The sequence below is a fragment of the Trachemys scripta genome, chromosome 7 (assembly GCF_013100865.1).
Source record: "Trachemys scripta elegans isolate TJP31775 chromosome 7, CAS_Tse_1.0, whole genome shotgun sequence".
Taxonomy (NCBI): Eukaryota; Metazoa; Chordata; order Testudines; family Emydidae; genus Trachemys; species Trachemys scripta.
The window spans coordinates 38,792,129-38,813,629 of NC_048304.1; the positions used below are offsets into that span (position 1 = coordinate 38,792,129).

The following is a 21,501-nucleotide window of genomic DNA, read 5'->3' on the forward strand; positions in this document are numbered from 1 at the left end:
TTTGCAACCTTAATAATGGTCTTTTAATGTAGTTTTTTGAGTGTAATATTTAAATAGCTAAGAGAAATTCGGACATAACTGCCAAAGCACAGTGTGGACTGCTGAAAAGTCTGGATCAAGGAAGAGGATTATGCAAAAACTCATTAAGTTTCTCATTCATTTTCATCTGAAGACTCACAGGCCAATATGAAAGGACATAATGGTTCATCAAATTCCTGTTATTTTTCAGTAGCGTGGACCATAAATGACTTTACCCCCAGCTGACAGATCAGAGTCACATTTGATGGTCTGTCTACTATTTTAACTTTAAAGTGTCTTCAGTTTGTCCCTTGAAGCACAACATTCTCATTAAAATGCTAGGGAAGAGACCGCACAATATAGTGAAGCTCTTCAGATTCTAGCTTTTAGATTCTTTCCGTTCCCCACAATAAAGTCAAAACAGTTTAGTTAACTGACTTGTTTAAATGAGAAATGTCCTCCCCTCCATCTTCATATCATATTAACATACTTGTCTTCACACTATTTTACTCTAACTATTCCTCCCTATAAACAGCAATGCAGCTGATTGATAAAATGACAGAATCAGTAAATACAGTATTCAGCCTGCGATAGCTCTTGGTGTGACCAGTTGGGTACTGCGTTGTCTAGGAATTCAAAGAAAACAATAATGATATACCTTGGAACCACATGTGGCAATCAATAACAGAAAGTAATTAAAATACTGGGTTTCCTGATGGAGAAATATTTGTGCAGGCACAGACTGAGGCAGGTTTGAATTAAGTCAATCTGTGGCACCAGACACCATCATGTGTGGTTCCCTCAGTGGCCGATTCCCTCAGGGGCTGGCAGCAGGTTTCAGTGTTAAGATGAATGGACCAGTTCATGTCTCTTGGACCTATGGTTTCAAGCTGTCTGAAAAATCAAACAAGCATCACTTATACTCTGGTCACATTTTCAAGCTTTTCTTTGCATCCATGAGGGCAAGACACAAAGTGTGTTTTTAAATGAAAGATAAGAATCTTATCTGAAGTCCTAGGCACAGACCTATAGTCACTGTACCTTAAGATGGAGCTGGATAAAAGGATTCAGGCACTTCAATGACTTTAATGGGGCTCCATTCAGGCATGGAGTTTCAACTGCACAGATCTCATTAGTGATCAGGGCTATTGTTGAGATAGCAACATCATCTTGATTATAAATAGCCAATGTTCATATGTTTAACTTTCTAAAGAATTCAATTTTTGTGGAGTTTTTTTTATGTTTGAGCTCTATTCTAAAGTGATTTTTGTTGTATTTTTGAGAATAAAATATCTTACCAATTTTTAATTATGAAAGAATTAAAAAATTCCATTCTTGGTGGCCACCAAACAGAATTCTACTCACACTTACTAAACAGGGCCACAGAAAAGTGGGTTGATGTTTAAAACTTGATATGGACATAATCCTCAGAGGATTGCTAGGTTGGAACATAATTGGTTTAGGATTTTAAAATGCCATTAAAAATGTTCATGATCAAGTGCAGAGAAAGTCTGGTTAAGTCTACAGGTGCACACTCCCTGGGAGATGCTCACATGCAAGGAACTTACAAGACAAAAAGCCTGATTGTAAGTGTCACAAGCAATTCTGGATTCTCTCTCTTATTGTCCAATCACTTTCTTATTCTTAAAAAAATCACCAACCAAACAACTAAGAAATTACAAGCAAAAATTATGCTCGTGCAAAGTTAAGGCTGCACAGCTAAAATTCACAAAAAAAGTCAGACGGTGAAAAAGTTAATGTTTCAAAAGCAACACAGACTCAGTTGTGTCATACATATGTATTATTTTCCATTTACTCTTTTATTTAATTTGTAACTTAATGTATTGCTGTGAATGTCATTATATTTATGCCACAAAATATGCGGAATGTGCAATGCGGTATAATTCTCATGCTTTTAAAACCTTAACATGTGCATTTTCCAACTTCGTATCTTTTAGAGGTGTAAACTTAATTTGCATTAACTCTTAAAAATGTGACAAAAAAGTTGTTGTAAACACCTTACTTTAACAAAGTCTTGGTCAAAATAGTTTAGGAATCAAATGTGCAGGGCAATGCAATTAAGAGTTTCCTAACTAACCCATCTGCACCAAATGTGTGGAATATTAATTTGTTGAAAAATTTTGGTGGCAGGATTCTATAATCTGAGATTTAGGATATTCTTCCATTCAGGAAACGCCTGAACTCAGTTTGACACTCAAGAGCATGATTAATAGAAAGGTAAAGGGCCATAAGTTAGAGAGAGGCAGTTATTCTCACTTAACCTAAAAAAGAGCACATTGTTTCCTATTCTCTATTTTAATTTTTATTACATTCTAGTAAGAATCACACTCAGGAACAGATTCCTAAAAGCATGCAGTTATGGATAAACTTGTTCATATTCACTGATTCTGTTGTATGTTTTAATTTGGTTCAGGTAAATTGACTGTAAAAGAACTAACGTGCACAGAGTGACTGTCTCAGAGCCTGATCCTGGAAACACTTACACATGTAGTGCCACTGCCTTCAAGGGAAGAAATATCCTCCAGTGGTTGTGACACTAGCCGGAGACTCAAAAGATTCAGGTTCAATTCCTTGCTCCTCCACACAGATTGCCTGTGTGACCTCAGACAAACCATCTACTTTCTCTGTACCTCAGTTTCCCATGTGTAAAATGGGGATACTTCCTTACCAGAGTCTGTGAAGATAATTACATTACAAATGTGAGACACCCAGATGTTATGCTAACAGGGGCCACATAAATACCTTAGGCTAGGTCTACACTACCCGCCTGAATCAGCGGGTAGAAATCGACCTCTCAGGGATCGATTTATCGCGATCTGAGGAGACGCAACAATCGATCCCTGAATTGACGCTCTTACTCCACCAGCGGAGGTGGGAGTAAGCGCCGTCGACGGGAAGCCACAGAGGTCGATTTTGCCGCCGTCCCTACAGCAGGGTAAGTCGGCTGCGATACGTTGAATTCAACTATGCTATTCGCGTAGCTGAATTTGCGTATCTTAAATCGACCCCCCCCCTACAGTGAAGACCTGCCCTTAGATAGATATGCTCAACCCAGATATTATATATTGCTGGGTGAGTTTACAGAGAAGTTGTTGGTTTGGGGGTTTTTTTTGTTTGTTTGTTTTATTAATGAAGTGTTGGCTAATCCATACTTTTTCTGCATGTATAGTTTGCCTTCAGGTCTCAAAAGTTACAAATCTACTTTGGAAATACAATTTGCAACTATCAACATTTTGACATCCTGTATCACTTTCCACCCTCATCATCGTTCTTTCAGTCTTCCTTCATAACATAGGAGTTACCATTCCCCCTCATCACACACTTTTTTCCTCACTTGCTGCTTTGTCTTGGAGTCTACTGATAAAGTGCCTAGTGCAAAAACTCTTGCAATGGCATGATGTAATTCCAGCTGATTGGTCAGCAATTGCAGGTTCCTGTTAATTACTTTTGACCATATATGGCAAGTAATTAAGTCAGAGTTGCAGTATGACTACAGGAATATTAACAAGGCATATCTACTGTACCTTCCGCTTGCTGGCTGCAACGACAGCAGGAAGCCATCGACTTTCCCTAGTGTCCATTAACAGGAAAATAATATCATGAGCATCAATGAGCCGTTCAAGCTGTGCCACATCCTTTCGAGCCTGTTCCATGGTGACTTCAGAAAAATTCACGGGGTGACCTGGCATGGGGATGCTCATGTTAAATCCTTCTGCATTCTAGGGGAAAACACATAGGAAATGGACACTTCAAAACAATGTATTAAACAAACCTGAAGGATATTATTCATAGAACAGCCAAATTATTCATGCCCATAGCCATTAAATTATTGCAGGAACAGTCAAGATCAAGACAAGAGTTAATTGGGTCCTTATGAGCTGTCGGCCTTTGATAAAGTCCACATTTTTCTGATGTAAGGAAAAGACAGCTAGAATGAATGGCCAGAAATCATACTGGGGAATGAAATAGAGTACTACAGGAAACAGAAGACTGCTGAAGACTTTGTCACCAAAATAACTGATTTTAATTCATTTGTAACCATATATAAGTAAACATAGCTTCAGTGCAGCACCTCCAGCATTCCATCACTTGAATACAATGCACCAGGAAGATTACTTTCTGCTTGTCTGAGTACAGTCTTAGATTAATAATTTTTTAAGAATAAAAACTCAAAAATTAGACAAGGATTATGGAAAGCACTGGTATCCATTAATCGCCGATATTCCTCCAATGATTTCAGTGGAGTTACACCAGAACTAAATTTGCCCCATTGTTGTAATCTTTTAAGATTATACACATACATGGTAACCATGTTGAGTCAGATTTTCAGTTTTTCTTTGACCCGCATTTCTTTGATCTTTTCTTTTATAAATAAACAGCAACATGTATACTTCAAAACAAAACACCATAAACCTAATATCCTGCCAAAACAACACACACTGCTACACATGCTTCTTCCCTGAGGAGAGGACAAGAGAAAAAACACCATGCGACAGATGCACTACTTAAAGGGGCTCACATACTATGGTGATGAAAGCAGTATAAAAACCTATTAGGGCTGTCAACTAATCACAGTTAACTCAAGCGATTAACCCAAAAAAATTAATCACAATTAAAAAAATTAATGGAAATATGTCCTCTGGAATGGTGGTTGAAGCATGAAGGGACATATGAACCTTTAGCGTATCTGGCACGTAAATACCTTGCAACGCCAGCAACAACAGTGCCATGCAATTGCCTGTTCTCACTTTCAGGTGACATCATAAACAAGCAGCAGGCTGCATTATCTCCTGCAAATTGTAACCAACTTTGTCTGAGTGATTGGGTGACCAAGAAGTATAAGTGGACTTGTAGGCTCTAAAGTTTTACATTGTTTTATTTTTGAATGCAGTTATTTTTTTACATAATTCTACATTTGTAAGTTCAACTTTCATGATAAAGAGATTGCACTACAGTACTTGTATGAGGTGAATTGAAAAATACAACTTTTTGTTTTTTTACAGTGCAAATATTTGTAATAAAAAAATAAATATAAAGTGAGCACTGTACACTTTGTATTCTGTATTGTAATTGAAAATATATTTGAAAATGTAGTAAACATCCAAAATATTTAAAATAAATGGTATTCTATTGTTTTTTTCTCGTGCAATTAATCGCAATTATTTTTTTTAATCAGTTGACAGCCCTAAAACCTATATAGAAGAGAACAGCTGGCACAAATCAGCATAGCTCTATTTATTGTGTAACTAAAGGATCTAGCCTGATAATTTAGCACTGTTAACCAACTTTTTTGAACCAGATTTTCAGAAGATCACATTCCATTTGACTCGTCTGGACAATCAAGAATTACAAGACAGAATAATCACTTTTGGAGTGGCCCTGTTTTTATAGGGACAGAGATACTAAGAAAAAATGTTCGGGTATCCCACTGTAGAAGGGTTGATTGGACTGTATGCAACTCTATTTTGGACAAACCTCAATGCAATATTTCAACCATATGTTATGACCCTGATGTCTTTAAGGGCCTGATCCTACAACCACATACCTGAGTAGTCCCATAGTATGTCAACAGAATGAATGAAGTTAGGCATATGCCTACGTGTTTGCAAAATAGGACCCTTAGATTATAAATCCATCAAGGCAGGGACTTTCTATATTAGTTTCTGAACAGTGCTGAACACAGTGATTAGTATTTTGAGCATAAAAAAAAAAAAGACTGTGTACTGATTATTCTTCACAAATTAAACTATCTTTCTTCTTTTATTTTAACAACTCCACTATACTATTCAGGCCAAAATCAGAAATTATTCTGTACAATATTAGCTGCAGAACCCTGCCTCTACAAATTCTTCTGAAATCCCATATCATCTTTCTGTAAATTATTGATTTAAATATTTCTGTTGGTGCCAGAAAAAAAATGCCTTAAACCTTCAGCAAATTCATTAGAAACCATTCTTAAACTCAATATCTCTTGGAAGATCAAATTCCATATTACTGACTTTTGTACCAAGTTTTTGCACCAACTGTCTTGTCTCATCATTTCTTAAATGTAAAGATTAAAAAGATAGCACCAATTTATTTATGCCTTACAAGTATCTTTAAAACAATCCCCAAATTTCACCTACTAGAGCAATTAATTTTATTCACCTATAGCTTTTGTCTTAGATCAGCTCCCCAATTACTTTGCACAAAGTGAACAATAAGACCTCTATTAAGTCTTATCTGAGATTGAATCTTTACCCAATTGCCGTTAGACAGATGGGAGGCATCATACACTGTACCTCTGTTGTTTCAAATTCTATAAAATATAAAATTCCTCAGTCTTCAGTGATACTTGTATAATTTGAATGGCCACATAGTAACTCGATATAGAAGGAAATCACTTCTGAGACTCATGGCTCCTATTGTCAAATGCTTTGCAGGCTTCCATTTCAGAGCTGCTGATCCTGCAGCAGGACCTTACAACATGTCTCCTTCATGTCCATATTTGAACAAGGTGGAATCAACTGAACATGCGTTAGAGAGTCCAAAAAGGACATACATGGAGGAAGGGTCATTTGAACCATGTTGCTCATCTGGTAAGTACATTTATAAAAGGTGTAAAACATCTGCTATCGGATAGAAAAAGACCCTCCTTATATATTACCGTAGAATTTAGGCTATGTCTCTACATATGAGCTAACAATATGATTCCCCTGCTCCTGTACACATATTTGCACTAGTTCTCATCGAACTAATGACAGTATAAATACCAATGCAGCCGCAGTAGCATGGATAGTTCACTGGTTTCAGGCAGGTTTGAACTTTCTACCACCTGGGCTATTGTGGCTACCCTGCTATTTATACTTGTGGTAGCCTGATGAGAACACGAGCAGGGAAATCGCATCCTTAGCTCATAGTGCAGACACAGCCTTAGAGGAGTCAACCAGGTCAGGGTCCTAGTGTGCTAGTCACTGTATAAACATATAGTAAATGACAGTCCCTGCCTTACAGAGTTTACAGTTTAAAAGACATAACAGCTGGATGAAGCAAACAAGCATGTGTGTATGTGGGGAGTGGAGCAAAAATAACAGGAGGCTTTAGCATAGACTAGTGCACAATTCAAGAATATACAACAAAATATCCATAAAAAAAAATGAACGCACATTGTTAAGGGGTATTCTATGTGAAGGCCCTTGCTGCGGAACAGCAGCTTCAGGGAGAGTTGATCCAGATATTACCTAAGTCTTCATTACAAAACGATACATGACTCAGGAAGACTAATTTTTCCTCCCTCTAGAACTGGGTGTACAACTGTTGGAGAAGAATGGTGAAGAGACTAGTTTGAATGAAGTTTCCATTCCAGGAGAAACTTGCAATTCTGACCAACACTGAATCCTCTGACTTAGCTCCATTAGTTCCAAATAGTTTGGCCATGTACGAAAGCAGGATCCAGGGAAATTTCTAATCTTTTCCCCGATCAGAGCCTAAAGTTTTTTTTCCATTGACATAGGCAAAAAAAATCACTTGCTTTCGTGGCATAATGGAATTTCAAGCACACTGGCTATTCATCTTCTAAGTCTTTGAAAACAATGGCTATTTAAATTGCACCAAACAGTCCTTCTTAAACCTATTACTATCACTGTCATTTTTATATTTTTGCCCATAATACAAATAATGTATCAAATGTATCACAGGCCTCAACTGTATGTGCACTCATAAGGATAATGCAAATCAGAACCTTTATGGATGGATGATTTCCATAATTACTGGATAGATTTTAATACTCTAATCTGAAAAATAAAATGGGAAATAACTGTAAGAGAACATTTTGCACTTGTGTTTTTTTAAAATAAAACTATCTGTGAATTAACCAGCACAAAATGTCTCCTACTCATCTAAGAAATCCTGAAAAATTAAAGGCTTCTATGAGACACTAATTTACACATGAATGCTTTGTTTCAGCATGATGCTGGTGGTATTTGGGAAGTGAATTTTTAGCTGAAGGTCAACCATACTCTATTATTTTTCCTGTCCAAATGAAATATTACACAGTCCACAAGATTAAGGCCAGGCATGACAAAATACAAAGTTAATGTAGGTTATAATTTCTATGGTAATACATTATAAATACGTGTGTGTGTTTATATACATATATACATTTTGTGTAAAGTTTAGTGTGCAAGTACAAACATTTACATGAACAACTACTGAAATTTGGGGATTGTGCAAAAGTTTATTAAAATATATGTTCTTTTTTAAAACTGTGCTCTTAAGTGATGGTGGTAATGTAGTCGAGTTCACTTACCAGTAGATGGTGCACCTCAGTGTTCACTTCTATTGCAGTAACTAAATGTTAAGTTTGGTGCAGAGCATATATTTATAGATAGGCTTGACAGATTTCAATTTTTTTTATAATTTCTATGGAAAATATCAATACATTTCATAAAATGTAAATAGATAAAAATTGAAAACAATGTAATAGTTGCTGGAAATTATGGGGGGGTCAGAATTATTTAACAGTATATGTTCAGATTCAAAAAGTTAAAGGTTTATAACAGTTAAAACACAAATCATCATCACATGTCAAAATATACAAAGTAAGTGTTCTTAAATCAAACTAATAAGTTCGCAAGCAGCATTTTTCTTACTTTGCCTATCTGTAAATTTCAATCGTCATCATCAATGGAAATTTTTTTCATCAGTTTGTGTGTGTATGGTGAAATTGTTTACTGATATTTACTGGTTAAAATCTAATCCTTTCAAGTCTAATTATACAAAAAAAAACAAAGGTCCATTTGGCAGCATTTAAAATTTTACAAATGCAGAGAAAAAATGTAAAAGAAGAACAAGATATAAAAATATAAAATGAGAATAAAATAAGATGACAAATAGTGGAGCAGCATATTAAAGTCTCATCCACGCACACAAAATTTGGGTGTAACCTTGTATACACAGTATTTTACAGAAATGAGTGCCACTTTCATGTCCTGTCTCACCAAGCTGTTGTCATGAGAAAAACCAAACATGAATCGACTGAATTCAAACACACTGCCTTTGAATTCTAGTACATTCATGAAACATTCCAGTAAATACACACAGAATAATATAAAACTGTACAGGAGAGACTCCCCCTAACCTCAACTCTGCCCCTCAAGGTACCCTTTCTTCCTCCCCCATCATGTGAACTTAGGGGGAAAAGTGTAAAGAACAGACAGCCAAAGACTGCAACAGGAGCAGAATCAGCTAAGGCGGGGAGCTCTTTCACCTTTGGACATTCTAGTCTTGATTGTAGACAGTTCTGACTTTCTCTGCCTTGTGGTGATTGACTGTTCCCTGTCCCCTGCCCTCAGTCTCTTCACCTTCACTTCATATCACACCTGCCCTTCCTACCCTCTCCTTCCCTGCCCAGCCCCGTTCACTCCCCTTTTCCTTCCACTTAGCTGATCCCCCGCACAAAGCCCTCTTCCCCTCAAAAAACCTCAAAACTCACACATTTGTCTCCATCACGTTGTTTACTCTGCTTGTGTGTGTTGTGGGCAAGGGCTGTCTATTGCTGTTTGTACAGTGCCTAGCACAATGGGACCCCACTCTTGGATTGGCCCTCAGGCACTACCCTAATTAATAATAATGATATACATTTTAGCACCACACCCATGCTAGCTTTTAAAACAATATCACTTTAAATTAAGAAAATGGTACTGCCAAAAATATAGAGGTGGCAGTGTCTGTAGCTGTGGTTCCTTCCCCTTCCCCAATTGACGGGAACCTCACTATTAAAAGGAGAATCTTAAAGCATTTTTTTTTTTTAGTTTTTAAGGTGGTGAATTTTTAATTCTTCTTTTCTTGAAGATCTCCGTGACCATGTGATGTGATGCAAACCATTTGGGTATGAAAACCATGGCTTTGAGTCCTTTGATACTTGGACGGAACCCAGATCCGTACACAGCCATGGAAGGGCTGCTGATAGCACTGGGGCCCCTGCAGGATCTCTCTCTGAGGAAACTCAATGGAGTTGAAAACAAAATGGTGTAGTGGACTAAGCACAAGGATAAGAGATGCCTGCATGCTAATCACAGCTTTGACAAGAAGTCAACGAAGGCACTTAGGAATTAACTTGTAGAAGTGCCCATAACTCAAGTTGAAGTCAATGGGAGATTCGGGTGTTCTGCCTCTCTTGAAATCAGGCACTGACCCTTTCTGCCATCACATTCCCATCTGCAAAATAGGTGTAATAATAGGTAACTCACTAGAAGGTTGTGATGATTCAGTAGTTAAGATCTGTAAATTGCTCAAATCCACCAAAATGCACAAAAACTCTCCAGTATCCGGGTGGTGATAGTAAGCGTGTGCATGACAAGTGTCTCCACAGACTTTCGTCTTATTTAAATAATTATCCCTCGCAAAATTTATTTTAAAATCTTGGCAGCTGTGCTCAGATCCCAGCACAAGTAGCTGGACTCCAATTCCAGTAGCAGGAGGCTGGGATGGACAGATAGGAAGGGTTTTAAAGATGTCACACACATACTTTTCTACAGGAAGAATGAGATATTTTGGGTTGTATCTCCAAAAGTTGCATCACCAACCCTCCCCAAAATTCCAAAACCTCAGGCTGGCTCTGTGCATATAATGTGACTGGGGTGAAAATTGTTTCCCACCACAAAAAAAGGCTAAAGCCAGCTCTGCTCACTGATACTGACACCTCAATAGAGTTTTAAAAGCTGAACAATTATCCAAAACTGTACAAATTAAACAGGGGATGAAAATGAAACATCAGAATATTGTACTGCATTACATGTTATTTGGCCTTTTATTCATAAAATGGGATCCTTTTGTTCATAAGTGCACTATCATAAAAATGAGTAATACATGCTGGAGTCTCCAACACTTTTCTTCACAGCTGATCAATTTTTTAATATCTAGTTCCAACTATCATATTCTTAAAAACAGAAAGCTAAATCAAATATAAAATTTCTGGCACAGCCACCACCTCTTCTGAAGGCTCGGATTAATTTTTCAGGAACACTGTCATTTTAGTAGCATTTCTAATTCCCACCTCACAGAATTCATATTCCCCCTCATCACCAAAATAAATGCTTACTTCTGACATGGACCATAAATAAAATCTGTAAGCTACAGTATAGTGTCACAGGTGAAACCCTTTGGAAAAAAAAAGAGATATAAAGCAGAATTTCTGCATTAACCTAACTGGTCTGTTAAATGAACCTCTGAATTTTCCCCCCATATTTGGGACACTAACCCTATCCAGCACCCTCCTAAAGCATAAACAATTTCAAAGGAATCCAACTAATTGTGCCATTTTTTAAGAGGACTTAGGTCAACTTTTAAACAGAAGTCATGATGCAAACTTAACTATATTGGTGCAGCAGCACTTCTATAATACTGGGCAGCATTTAAAAACACTGCTTTTGCCTGGAATAAAGCCGGGGGAGGGGGGTGAAATCAAAGCAGCAAACAAACAAATCTAACAACTGAAATGTTTACTCAGGAAAGTCCTTGTGTGTATAAAGAGACAAGTTTTGCTCAAGTGTTATATCTGAACAAAAGCAAATTTGTGCTTCCTTTCACTGGCAAAGTGTTTGTTTTATTTTATTTTATTTTTAAAAATACTAATATGAGAGCTGTAGAATTATTACAGACTCATGTGATATAATATTTGTGTATTTTCCCATTTTGCCAGACACAAAAAGGTTGCTGGTAAGGTTTAGCTCATAAGGTCTTTGTGGCAGAGGCTGTCATTTCCTATGTGGCTGTATAGTGCCTGACACAATGGAACTACAGATGCTTGAGGCTTCAGGTGGTACTGCACAACAAAATGAATAATTATGGCATTACAATCAAGAAATAGAAGCAGAACAGAAATATGCTGGTACAGCTGAGTATTTTAGTCCTTGGAATAATTAAAACATATTTCCAAAACATTTAGAAAGAAGCTTCCTTATAAGGTCTACTTAATTCGGTAGGGTATGAGCAGCTGTAACAGAGCAATGTCACACAGTTTATGTTTCTCAATAATATTTAAAACATCCTTATTTTTTTGTTAATAATGAAGGTGGATAGGAGAAATTAATAATAATTAGAAAAGGAGTTGAATACATTAATATAAAGAATGATTACATAATTGGTTGGATATCACAAAGTCAAATGTGAAATTTAATTATCTCAAACAATATATTTACAGCAATATTTTCCCATAGTTAATTCCTTTCTGCAGGATTCTGTAGAAAACAGGAGGCAAGACAGCATAAGTCATGTGTCAGAATTGCCCACTCCCCTCTCAACATTGCTTGTATACCCACAAAGGACCAGATATTCAGATGTGCTCTGCAGCTTCTACTGTCACAGTCATGGTCAGATCTACAAAAAGAATTTGCTATCCGACGTGATGAGCTCTTTTGAAAATCTGGACCCAGATGCGAGTGCTGATCTCTTATGGAAATCTGCATAGCCACTGTGTGTATGCACATTTCTTACCCTGCTTCTCCACAGGTCTTGGGACAAATGAATAATTTTATTAAAAGTATCCACCTTTCACCAACTGTCTGCTCAGTATCTTATGTTCACATGTTCAGTTTCAAAATACTAAATTGATACCTAAAACAAGGGACACCCTTTAGGAGCCAGGCCTCACATTTCCACCAGCCTTTTTAGTCTCTGGCCTAAAACCAAAGAACAGTGAGGGGAAAATGCCAAAGTCTAACAGACATTTTCACAATTCAGCTTGTCACGTTCCTTACAAAAACAGGATATTCTTAATTATCTTTGTCATAAGGCCACCTTCTCTCACCTCATGCTAATAACATAATGGAAGTCAGGTGGGACATCAGAGCGAACAGGGCACAGCCCTCTAGACAAGGCCACAACGGATACAGTGTGCAGAATTGTTAATGGTTTCAAGCATACAGGAAGCTGAATTCATTAAAGTAATGAGTACTGACATAATTTGAAGATATTAAGGACACAGTTCAAGATGAGAAAAATATCTGAAAAGCCCACATGGTTATGGGATTCAGAAAAAAGTCATCACTTGCAGCAGCTAAACCAAGAAGAAATACAGACATCTGAAGTATAAATGGAACATTACAGACTATTTAAGAGACAAGACGAGACGAGACCGCTTTTGAGAACAATGTTTTAAATTACATGGATCCACGTGAAATGAATACCTGAGTAATCCCTATTATTGGCCAAATTCTACTTCTAATTATTCAATATCAACCTTACAAAATAATATAGAAGCAAAATGTGGACAACAGGGGACATTAAAAATATACAGAAGTTTGCTCTCACACCTGTAATCAGGATAATATTATTTCGCTCTTTAAAAAAAGCTTTACTATTCACAAGATATGAATAATGTTCTCTTGTGGTGATCTCTAGAACACTAGGTCATTTCAGTCCAAAGGCACCATTATCAGATAAAGGTGAAAGATTTGCATCTTTCTAAATGATGGAAATTATCTTAAAATAAGATTGTCTTATTAAAGATGTGCAGGGAAAAGAGTCCTTTCTAGATCGGGAATTAGGTGTTAGGAAGACTGGGATAACCTAACTTTTTACCAGTTTACCCAAACTCTGCCTAAAACATCTGGGAAAATATGGTGCTAACCTGTGCCCCATTGGCCACTGGATGCACATGAATGGACCAATGCCGCCATACAAAGTCCCACTGATGGCACAGGGGTCTGCTCACATGCAATCTTATTTCAGGATTGATGCCTATATTGTTAATTATATTTTATCTAGAATTCCCAAGCTTGATAGCAGAACACATACAATACCACTAGTTTTTTAGCCCCCCACTCCGGTAATTTCCGATCTGTAATTTCAGAACAGACACTACCAATGGTAATTCTCTGGCTTTTCAACAGGTTGAAAATCATAAGACATTTAAGGAACAACAGCAATGGTCTTAGACGCATGTGTGAAAATATAATACAGACTTCTCTCTATAGCAAACTGCAAATAGATGTTAATACCAGAGAAATGATTACTTGAAAGTCTGCAGGAGAAAATGTAAGACAATGAATGGAGACAGATTTGGGCAGTAACCAAGATAGCTTTGATTTGTGTTAACTGTCTAAAAATGAAAGAAAAATTCAAGTGCATAAGTAATTAAACACCAAACTATTTACATGTGACTGAAAAGGGGAACATGGATAGAGCCTCAAGATTGTGTGAAATGCTCAAAGCTTTTAAATACATTCATTGGAACTGTTCCAAAATCAGCCATTTCTGAGAGCACATTAAAACAAACCACAGAAGAGAAACTGGAGAACATTTGTTTACTGTGACTCTGTGGAAAGGAAGTTGAGATGAGCCCTTAGAACTCATCTTGTTGCCTATTTTTATTGCCACAAGTTTCATTCCCTTGCACCCTGCATGTGAATACAGCTCCTACAGTTTGCCAGTGAGTGCAGTATAAACTTTGTTTCCTTGCATTTTAGTTTTCTGCTCCCCTTTTCTTTTTAAGCATTAACATGAGCACAGCAAAGGAATACTGTGGAGCTATTTAAGGCCAGCTGTCTTCTCAATATGTTGAGATATAACCACCAAAATATTTTACTTACCACTCCTGGAAATATTTTTTGCAGTCTGTCTGCTGCCGCAAGTGCCTTAGGCTTCCCACCACCGAGACAATCTTCAAACTCGTATAGAGGCTGCCGTACAGGGTTGGAATAGGAGATTTTTGCATTGTCCACAAATGTGATCTGTCTGACTCCCCATCCCTAAACAAACAAAAAATCCAAGTAATTGGTAATGACTAATTTAACACTGTAAGACTTTGGTTCAAAGGATGTAACAGAAACCCCTTTGAGTCTATAGCATTAAAAGCATAAGTGGACTTTTGTTTACAATTCAAATTCTACGTTTAACTGCAGATTAAAGTTATTACAGTTTTAGAAGCTACCTATAGTAAAATTCCTTTGATCCCACTGAACTGTCTCTCACTGACAATTATTTATTTCAAATATTTTGGTTTGAATTTGATTTTGTGAACTCATTTGTTATTTTATTCAAGACAAATTTGCACTTTGTACATGGGCAGTTTTTAATTTAAAAAAACACATAGAACTGCAATATTTCTGTGATACACACATATAGCATACGCAACCTTTATGAGAGACAGCAGATCACCTTCAGGAGTAACTCCTGTACTTACCATTAAGGTTCTGGCTACACAACAACCCAGCGTACCAGCTCCTAGCAGCAGACACTTAGAAGACACAATCTTCTCCAGGTCAAGAGTAGGCACCAACCGCCAGCACATCAATTTAAGATTAAGATCCACAGACGACTCAGCTAACCTATATAGTGAAATAAAAACAAACAAACAAACAAACATCATTCCTGAATACTCTCTAATGCAGCATTGGCCTTCCGTTCCAACTAAGCACTGGTTCTCAATTATTTTTTTCTTGGGGGGGGAAGGGGGAAGGTGGAAAGACTGGAGCTCCTCCCACTCATTGCCCCACATCTCTTCATGATATACCCCAGCAGCTGCTATCATCTCTCTCTTTTTCTGTCCACTTGATCTCAGTTCAGTTTTTCTTCTCTTTTTAAACCCTGTCTTTTCTCTATATATTTTTTAATTTATTCTTCACTGACTTTTTTGTTTCTCAGTCCCCTTCTCTCCTGCCCAGCAGAACACAAGACTACATTCTGTCTGTTGGAGGTTTTTACATGTCTCCCAACAATGAAGTATCTGATTACATCACAATCCTGAATGTACTTAGCCTATATTTAGTCATGATCCTTATTGTATTTATCGTTTAGGTAGGAAAGTATTGTTATCCCCATTTTACAGATGGGGAACTGAGGCACACAGAATAAGTCACAACAGTTACACAGGAAGTCTGTGGTGGAACAGGGAATTCAACCTGGGTCTCTTGGGTGTTAGGCTAGCATCCTAACCAATGGATCATCCTTCTCTACAGGCAAAAAGACAGGTTTCAGAGTAGCAGCCGTGTTAGTCTGTATCCGCAAAAAGAACAGGAGTACTTGTGGCACCTTAGAGACTAACAAATTTATTAGAGCATAAGCTTTCGTGGACTACAGCCCACTTCTTCGGATGCATACAGAGTGGAATAAATATTGAGGATATATATATACACACACATACAGAGAGCATAAACAGGAATCATAATACTCAAAAACCAGTGGGAGAACACTTTAACCTGTCTGGTCATTCAATGACAGACCTGCGGGTGGCTATATTACAACAGAAAAACTTCAAAAACAGACTCCAACGAGAGACTGCTGAGCTGGAATTGATATGCAAACTAGACACAATCCACTCAGGATTGAATAAGGACTGGGAATGGCTGAGCCATTACAAACATTGAATCTATCTCCCCTTGTAAGTATTCTCACACTTCTTATCAAACTGTCTGTAGTGGGCTATCTTGATTATCACTTCAAAAGTTTTTTTTTCTTACTTAATTGGCCTCTCAGAGTTGGTAAGACAACTCCCACCTGTTTATGCTCTCTGTATGTGTGTATATATATCTCCTCAATATTTATTCCACTCTGTATGCATCCGAAGAAGTGGGCTGTAGTCCACGAAAGCTTATGCTCTAATAAATTTGTTAGTCTCTAAGGTGCCACAAGTACTCCTGTTCTTTTTACAGGCAAAAAGAAGATAACCACCTTTGAAGGTTCTCTACTGAAGGATGCATGCGCTCACTTGACTGACCCAAGCAGCACGGATGCAAAATGGAAAAGCTTGGGCTAGCAGGCTACATGCAAGCTCTTCCTCTCACAGCCATCTGTGCCTAGATACTACAGAGCTAAATGCAGGTATACAACAGAGAAATCAATTTATTTTGCATATCTGTGTCTAAATGATCTTTAGAGAAGCACATCCAAGGCTGGGAAACATTGCACTAGCTAATGAAATAGCTAAAGCAGTATACAGTATGAGCATCTCTAAGAATACTTAAAATGAAAAGTAAAAATGACAGAGTCTGCTTCTGCACAACACTCCCTGCTATGAATAAAGAACCTTTTCAACGGATTTGACGTTAATCAGTCCATGCAATTTACTTTCATATACTTTGGCCCTTGCAGAGAATTCTTAAAGATACTATGCATAAATTCTACTAAACATTTTGCTAATCAAATATATAGTAATAAAAAAAAGGAGGTAAAGATGAAGTGTTGTGCCAGCAGCATTATTTACCTACACAAATTTTGACATTCTATCCTATTGTCATCTCATATAACAATCAATATGCCAAAAACAGTGACACAATAAAGTTTTATAAAAATGTTTACTGTAGTTCTTACAAATGAATCAGAAAGACAATCAGTAATTGTCCTATTTTTAAAACTTACTCCCTAGGTATTTGACAAGACTGCCATTAAACATACACTTCATGCTATGAAAAATCATATACTCCAGAGGCCCATAAGTAATAAACCAAAAAAGGCAGTCCATGAACATGACATTTAGTTTCATAGAGTTTAAGTGCAGAAGGGGCATTAGATCATCCAGTCTGACCTCCTGAATAGCACAGATTATATAGTTCACTCAAGTACTCCTATATTAAGCCCAGTCACACTAGTTGGAGTGAAGCATTTCAATTCTCAGGTGCCACAGGCAGAAAACATGAGAGATCATGATGCCACCAATGCTCAAGGCCTCTGCAAAGTCAGGGAAGTGATGAGGTGAGATATCCCCAGATGATTCTAGCAAGCAATCCACGTCCCATGCTGCAGGGGAAGGTGGGGGGAAATGATTTACTTACTTTGGATTAAGTCCAAAGTCCATGGAAGTTAATGGAATTGGATCAGGTCCGTAAAATCTGCTGGATAAGATGCTGACCCACATTTTATATTCCAAGGTGAACAGCCTCTGACCCAAGTTTGAAAATGAGAAGTGACCTTTCACCTCAGATTCCATCCAAATGCCACAGGTAATTGTTAAATTCTTTCTCTGATGCCCCTCAGCCAGTCACCATCACACTGCACAAGAATTATTACACATGCCTTTCCTCCAGAGTGCAGTACACTTTAAAGGATACCAAAGCAGTTAACTAGTTTCATTTGCAGCCTATGTTGGATCGGCTGGCTGGTCAATATATCAGGCTTTTAAAGTTCTGAGCAGAGCAGATCACAGCAGCTTATCCATGAGGGAGATAAATGACACATAACATATACAGGAGACTTCTTTCTGCCAGAACCAGCCCTCCTTACACTCAGCATGGTCCCCTCTTTCAGTCCCACGTAAGTCTTGATTTGTTTTTATCACCTCTTCTTTGCCGAGGGCTCCACTACATTACATCCAGTCATTGTGTACAGCTATGCATCATACACTCATTTTTTGCCTCTTCCAGCTTCTCCTCAGGAAGGGCTATGTGCATGTTTTCTACCTCTTCCATCATTCACTTGTACACCTCAGAGGTAGAGGGAGCGGGAAACTATCCATAAAATTAAAACTGTTCAATACTGCAAGGTGCTAAACACCCTCAACTTCCACTGACTTCAGCAGGAGTTGAGGGCATGTACCTTCTCACAGGAGCATTCTGCACCCTGAACGATCAAAACTTAAGGGCACAATGATGGAAGTTACCAAGGCCACATTCTTTACAGCAGTCAACCTGTTCTTATGTCTTGCCAGCCATTAAGTACATTGTGACTCTGCATTGATAAAGTTAAACTAAAAAGGAAGGACAAGAAGTAAAATCACAGAATTCAACAATACAAACACAGGTCTATGCACAGAAACACAGGTACATAGAAATACAGCTTGCATTCAACTTAACTTTAAAAAGTAACTAATCTGGATTTCCAAATTAGTGCCCCATCCTGGAAGCACTTATTACTAGGCATGGTGCTTTCTACTCTGAGAAGTTCCACTGTCAATGGGACCTTCCATGGGAGTATGCATTGCACCTGGTAAAAATGGATGGCAGGATTGGGCACTAACATTGTCACAACTATATTTTCTTATCTGACAAAGCACATTTAAGATCCAGGTAGTCTTTAGACCTTACATTCTCGCTCCCTGGACCCTCAAAGCCTGCTATATTTCAGGCCTGATCAGATTATAAATGTTTTTAAACCACCACATACCTTTTAGGATCCATACATTCACTGAGATTCACCATTCTTGGACCCATGCCTCCTTTTTGATTTTTCTCCCATCCAACAGCTTTTGGACAATCTACTTTTCAGAACAAACAAAAAACTCCATGATATTAAAAACCTAAATTTCACCTTGCCAAACAAAAAACCAACAAACCCACCTTTCCCAAAACTGTCAATTCATTAAGGATGTTAAATAACAGAACTCTTCACTGCAATAGAGATTCTTTTGTATGGCAAAAATTTGGTAGAAAGTGTCCCTTTTTTCATATTGTGTGCACTGCACACTGCTTTTTATTTATTCAGTGTTTTAAAGCATGTTAGTTGAAAAGTCTTAGCTAACATGCTTTTAAACGTACCTTGTTTTCCTGGTCTGGACAGAACCTCTAACATACTGAACCTAAATAGATTCAGCTGCACCTAATTAATTCCCAGCTGTGAGTGTCTCCCTGAGCTGTCTCTGGACTCTGGCTGGGAATTAACCATCAAAATCCCATGCCATTGTCAAGACAGATGGGTCTTCTCTCCTAAGGACACCATTGGGGCAGGGGATAGCAGGTCTCCAGATCCTTTCAAGAGAGTACCAAAAATCTTGTTCACCCCCACACACGTGCCTATATCAGCTTTTAAACTGAAGCCTCCTATATGTGAGTATTAAATTTGGCATCTACAGATGTATTTTTTCAGCACATCGCACCCACAGTGTGCTAGGCACTTTAGAGACAGAGAAAAGACATGGGAAGGAGAGAGAAGGGGAGGAGAAAGGTTACAAGAATAAGAATGTGTGGTTCTTTTGATTAGCAATATTTAATATTACAGATGGAGACTTAAAATGTAAGCTTGTTAACTGACTACTGTAATATCTACACTGATCTTTCCCAAGTATTTCTTAGGCCTGGTCTATACTACCCGCCTGAATCGGCGGGTAGAAATCGACCTCTCGGGGATCGATTTATCGCGTCCCGTTGGGACGCGACAATCGATCCCCGAATCGGCGCTCTAACTCCACCAGCGGAGGTGGTAGTAAGCGCCGCCGACAAAAAGCGGCAGAAGTCGATTTTGCCGCCGTCCTCACAACGGGGTAAGTCGGCTGTAATACGTCGAATTCAGCTACGCTATTCACGTAGCTGAATTTGCGTATCTTAAATCGACTCCCCGCTGTAGTGTAGATGTACCCTTAAACTTCTTATAAGTAATAAATAGCAGTGTGATTCTCAGAGCTAGAAGAGAGGCATCTGTGTTTTATTCCCAGCTCTGACAAAGACTAGCTACAGTCCTGATCCTGCAAAGAGTTACACTCATGTTTAAATGGTGCATATGCATGATTGTCTGCAGGACTGGGGGCTAAGTGACCTTGGACAAGTCACTTCACTTCTCCATGATTTGGTGTCCCTATCTGTAAATAGGTATAATACCACTCGCTGACCTTGCATGGATGGTGACTTTTGTTTTAACTATTATTTGTGAAATACTCTGAGACCCTCAGATGAAAGGATCTATAAATAGTTTTGTTCTGTTCTGATGCAATATTATCAACAGCAACTGAGTCCTGGTTTCCCAAATTTACAACGCATTACTCTAATTTCCTTCAGGTCTTAATATCACAAAAATATCCCGAACATACCAAAATTGTGATTTTTATGGTTTTATAAATCCACTTTGTACTCTCAAAAGTACCTTGTTTCATGCACTTAATATGATTGTGTGTATTTTTGATAGTCTAGTGATTAAACACACTTTTAATAAGAAATGACAACATACATTAATAATGTATGCACTGTGACAGAAATTACCTGTGGCTGTATCATGCTTGTAATTAAAATGAGAGCATAAAGGATTGATGATTACACCAAAGAACCTTACTCTCAAAGTAAATTATCCTCTTTCCTTCTAGAAGATAAAACTATTTTCTTCAGAAAGACATCTGAATAATTTAAGATGCACTAAAACAATGAGGAGTCCAGTGGCACCTTAATGACTAACAGATTTATGTGGGCATAAGCTTTCATGGGTAAAAAACCCACTTCTTTAGATGCCTGGAGTGAAAATTACAGAAACAGGCATAAATATATATTGGCACATGAAGAGAAGGGAGTTATCTTACAAGTGGCGAACCAGTGTTGAAGGCTAATTTAATCAGGGTGGATGTGGTCCACACCAAATAATTGATGAGAAGGTATCAATACAAAGAGAGGAAAAATTGCTTTTGTAGTGAGCCAACCACTCAAATTGATGGTGTTAAGTTTGCAAATGAATTGTAGCTCAGCAGTTTCTCTTTGAAGTCTGTTTTTGAAGGGTTTTTCTTGTTGTTGTTGAAGAATGGCTATTTTTAAATCTGTTCTTGAGTGTCCAGGGAGACTGAAGTCTTCTACT

General features: G+C 37.8%; 1 protein-coding gene across 5 annotated transcripts in view; it reads right to left on the reverse strand.

Moving 5' to 3' along the window:
• ATG7 (autophagy related 7) overlaps nt 1–21,501 on the reverse strand; it is a 294,585-nt gene that overhangs the window by 248,636 nt on the left and 24,448 nt on the right. For 4 of the 5 annotated variants that reach the window (XM_034776085.1, XM_034776084.1, XM_034776083.1 and 1 more), the window contains exons 10-13: nt 19,117–19,210; nt 15,203–15,347; nt 14,610–14,768; nt 3,564–3,758 (exon numbers count right to left, since the gene is read on the reverse strand). In XM_034776085.1, coding sequence (XP_034631976.1) covers nt 3,564–3,758; nt 14,610–14,768; nt 15,203–15,347; nt 19,117–19,210 — 593 coding nt within the window. The remainder of the gene's footprint in view (nt 1–3,563; nt 3,759–14,609; nt 14,769–15,202; nt 15,348–19,116; nt 19,211–21,501) is intronic. The other variant, XM_034776088.1, reaches the window with a different exon arrangement.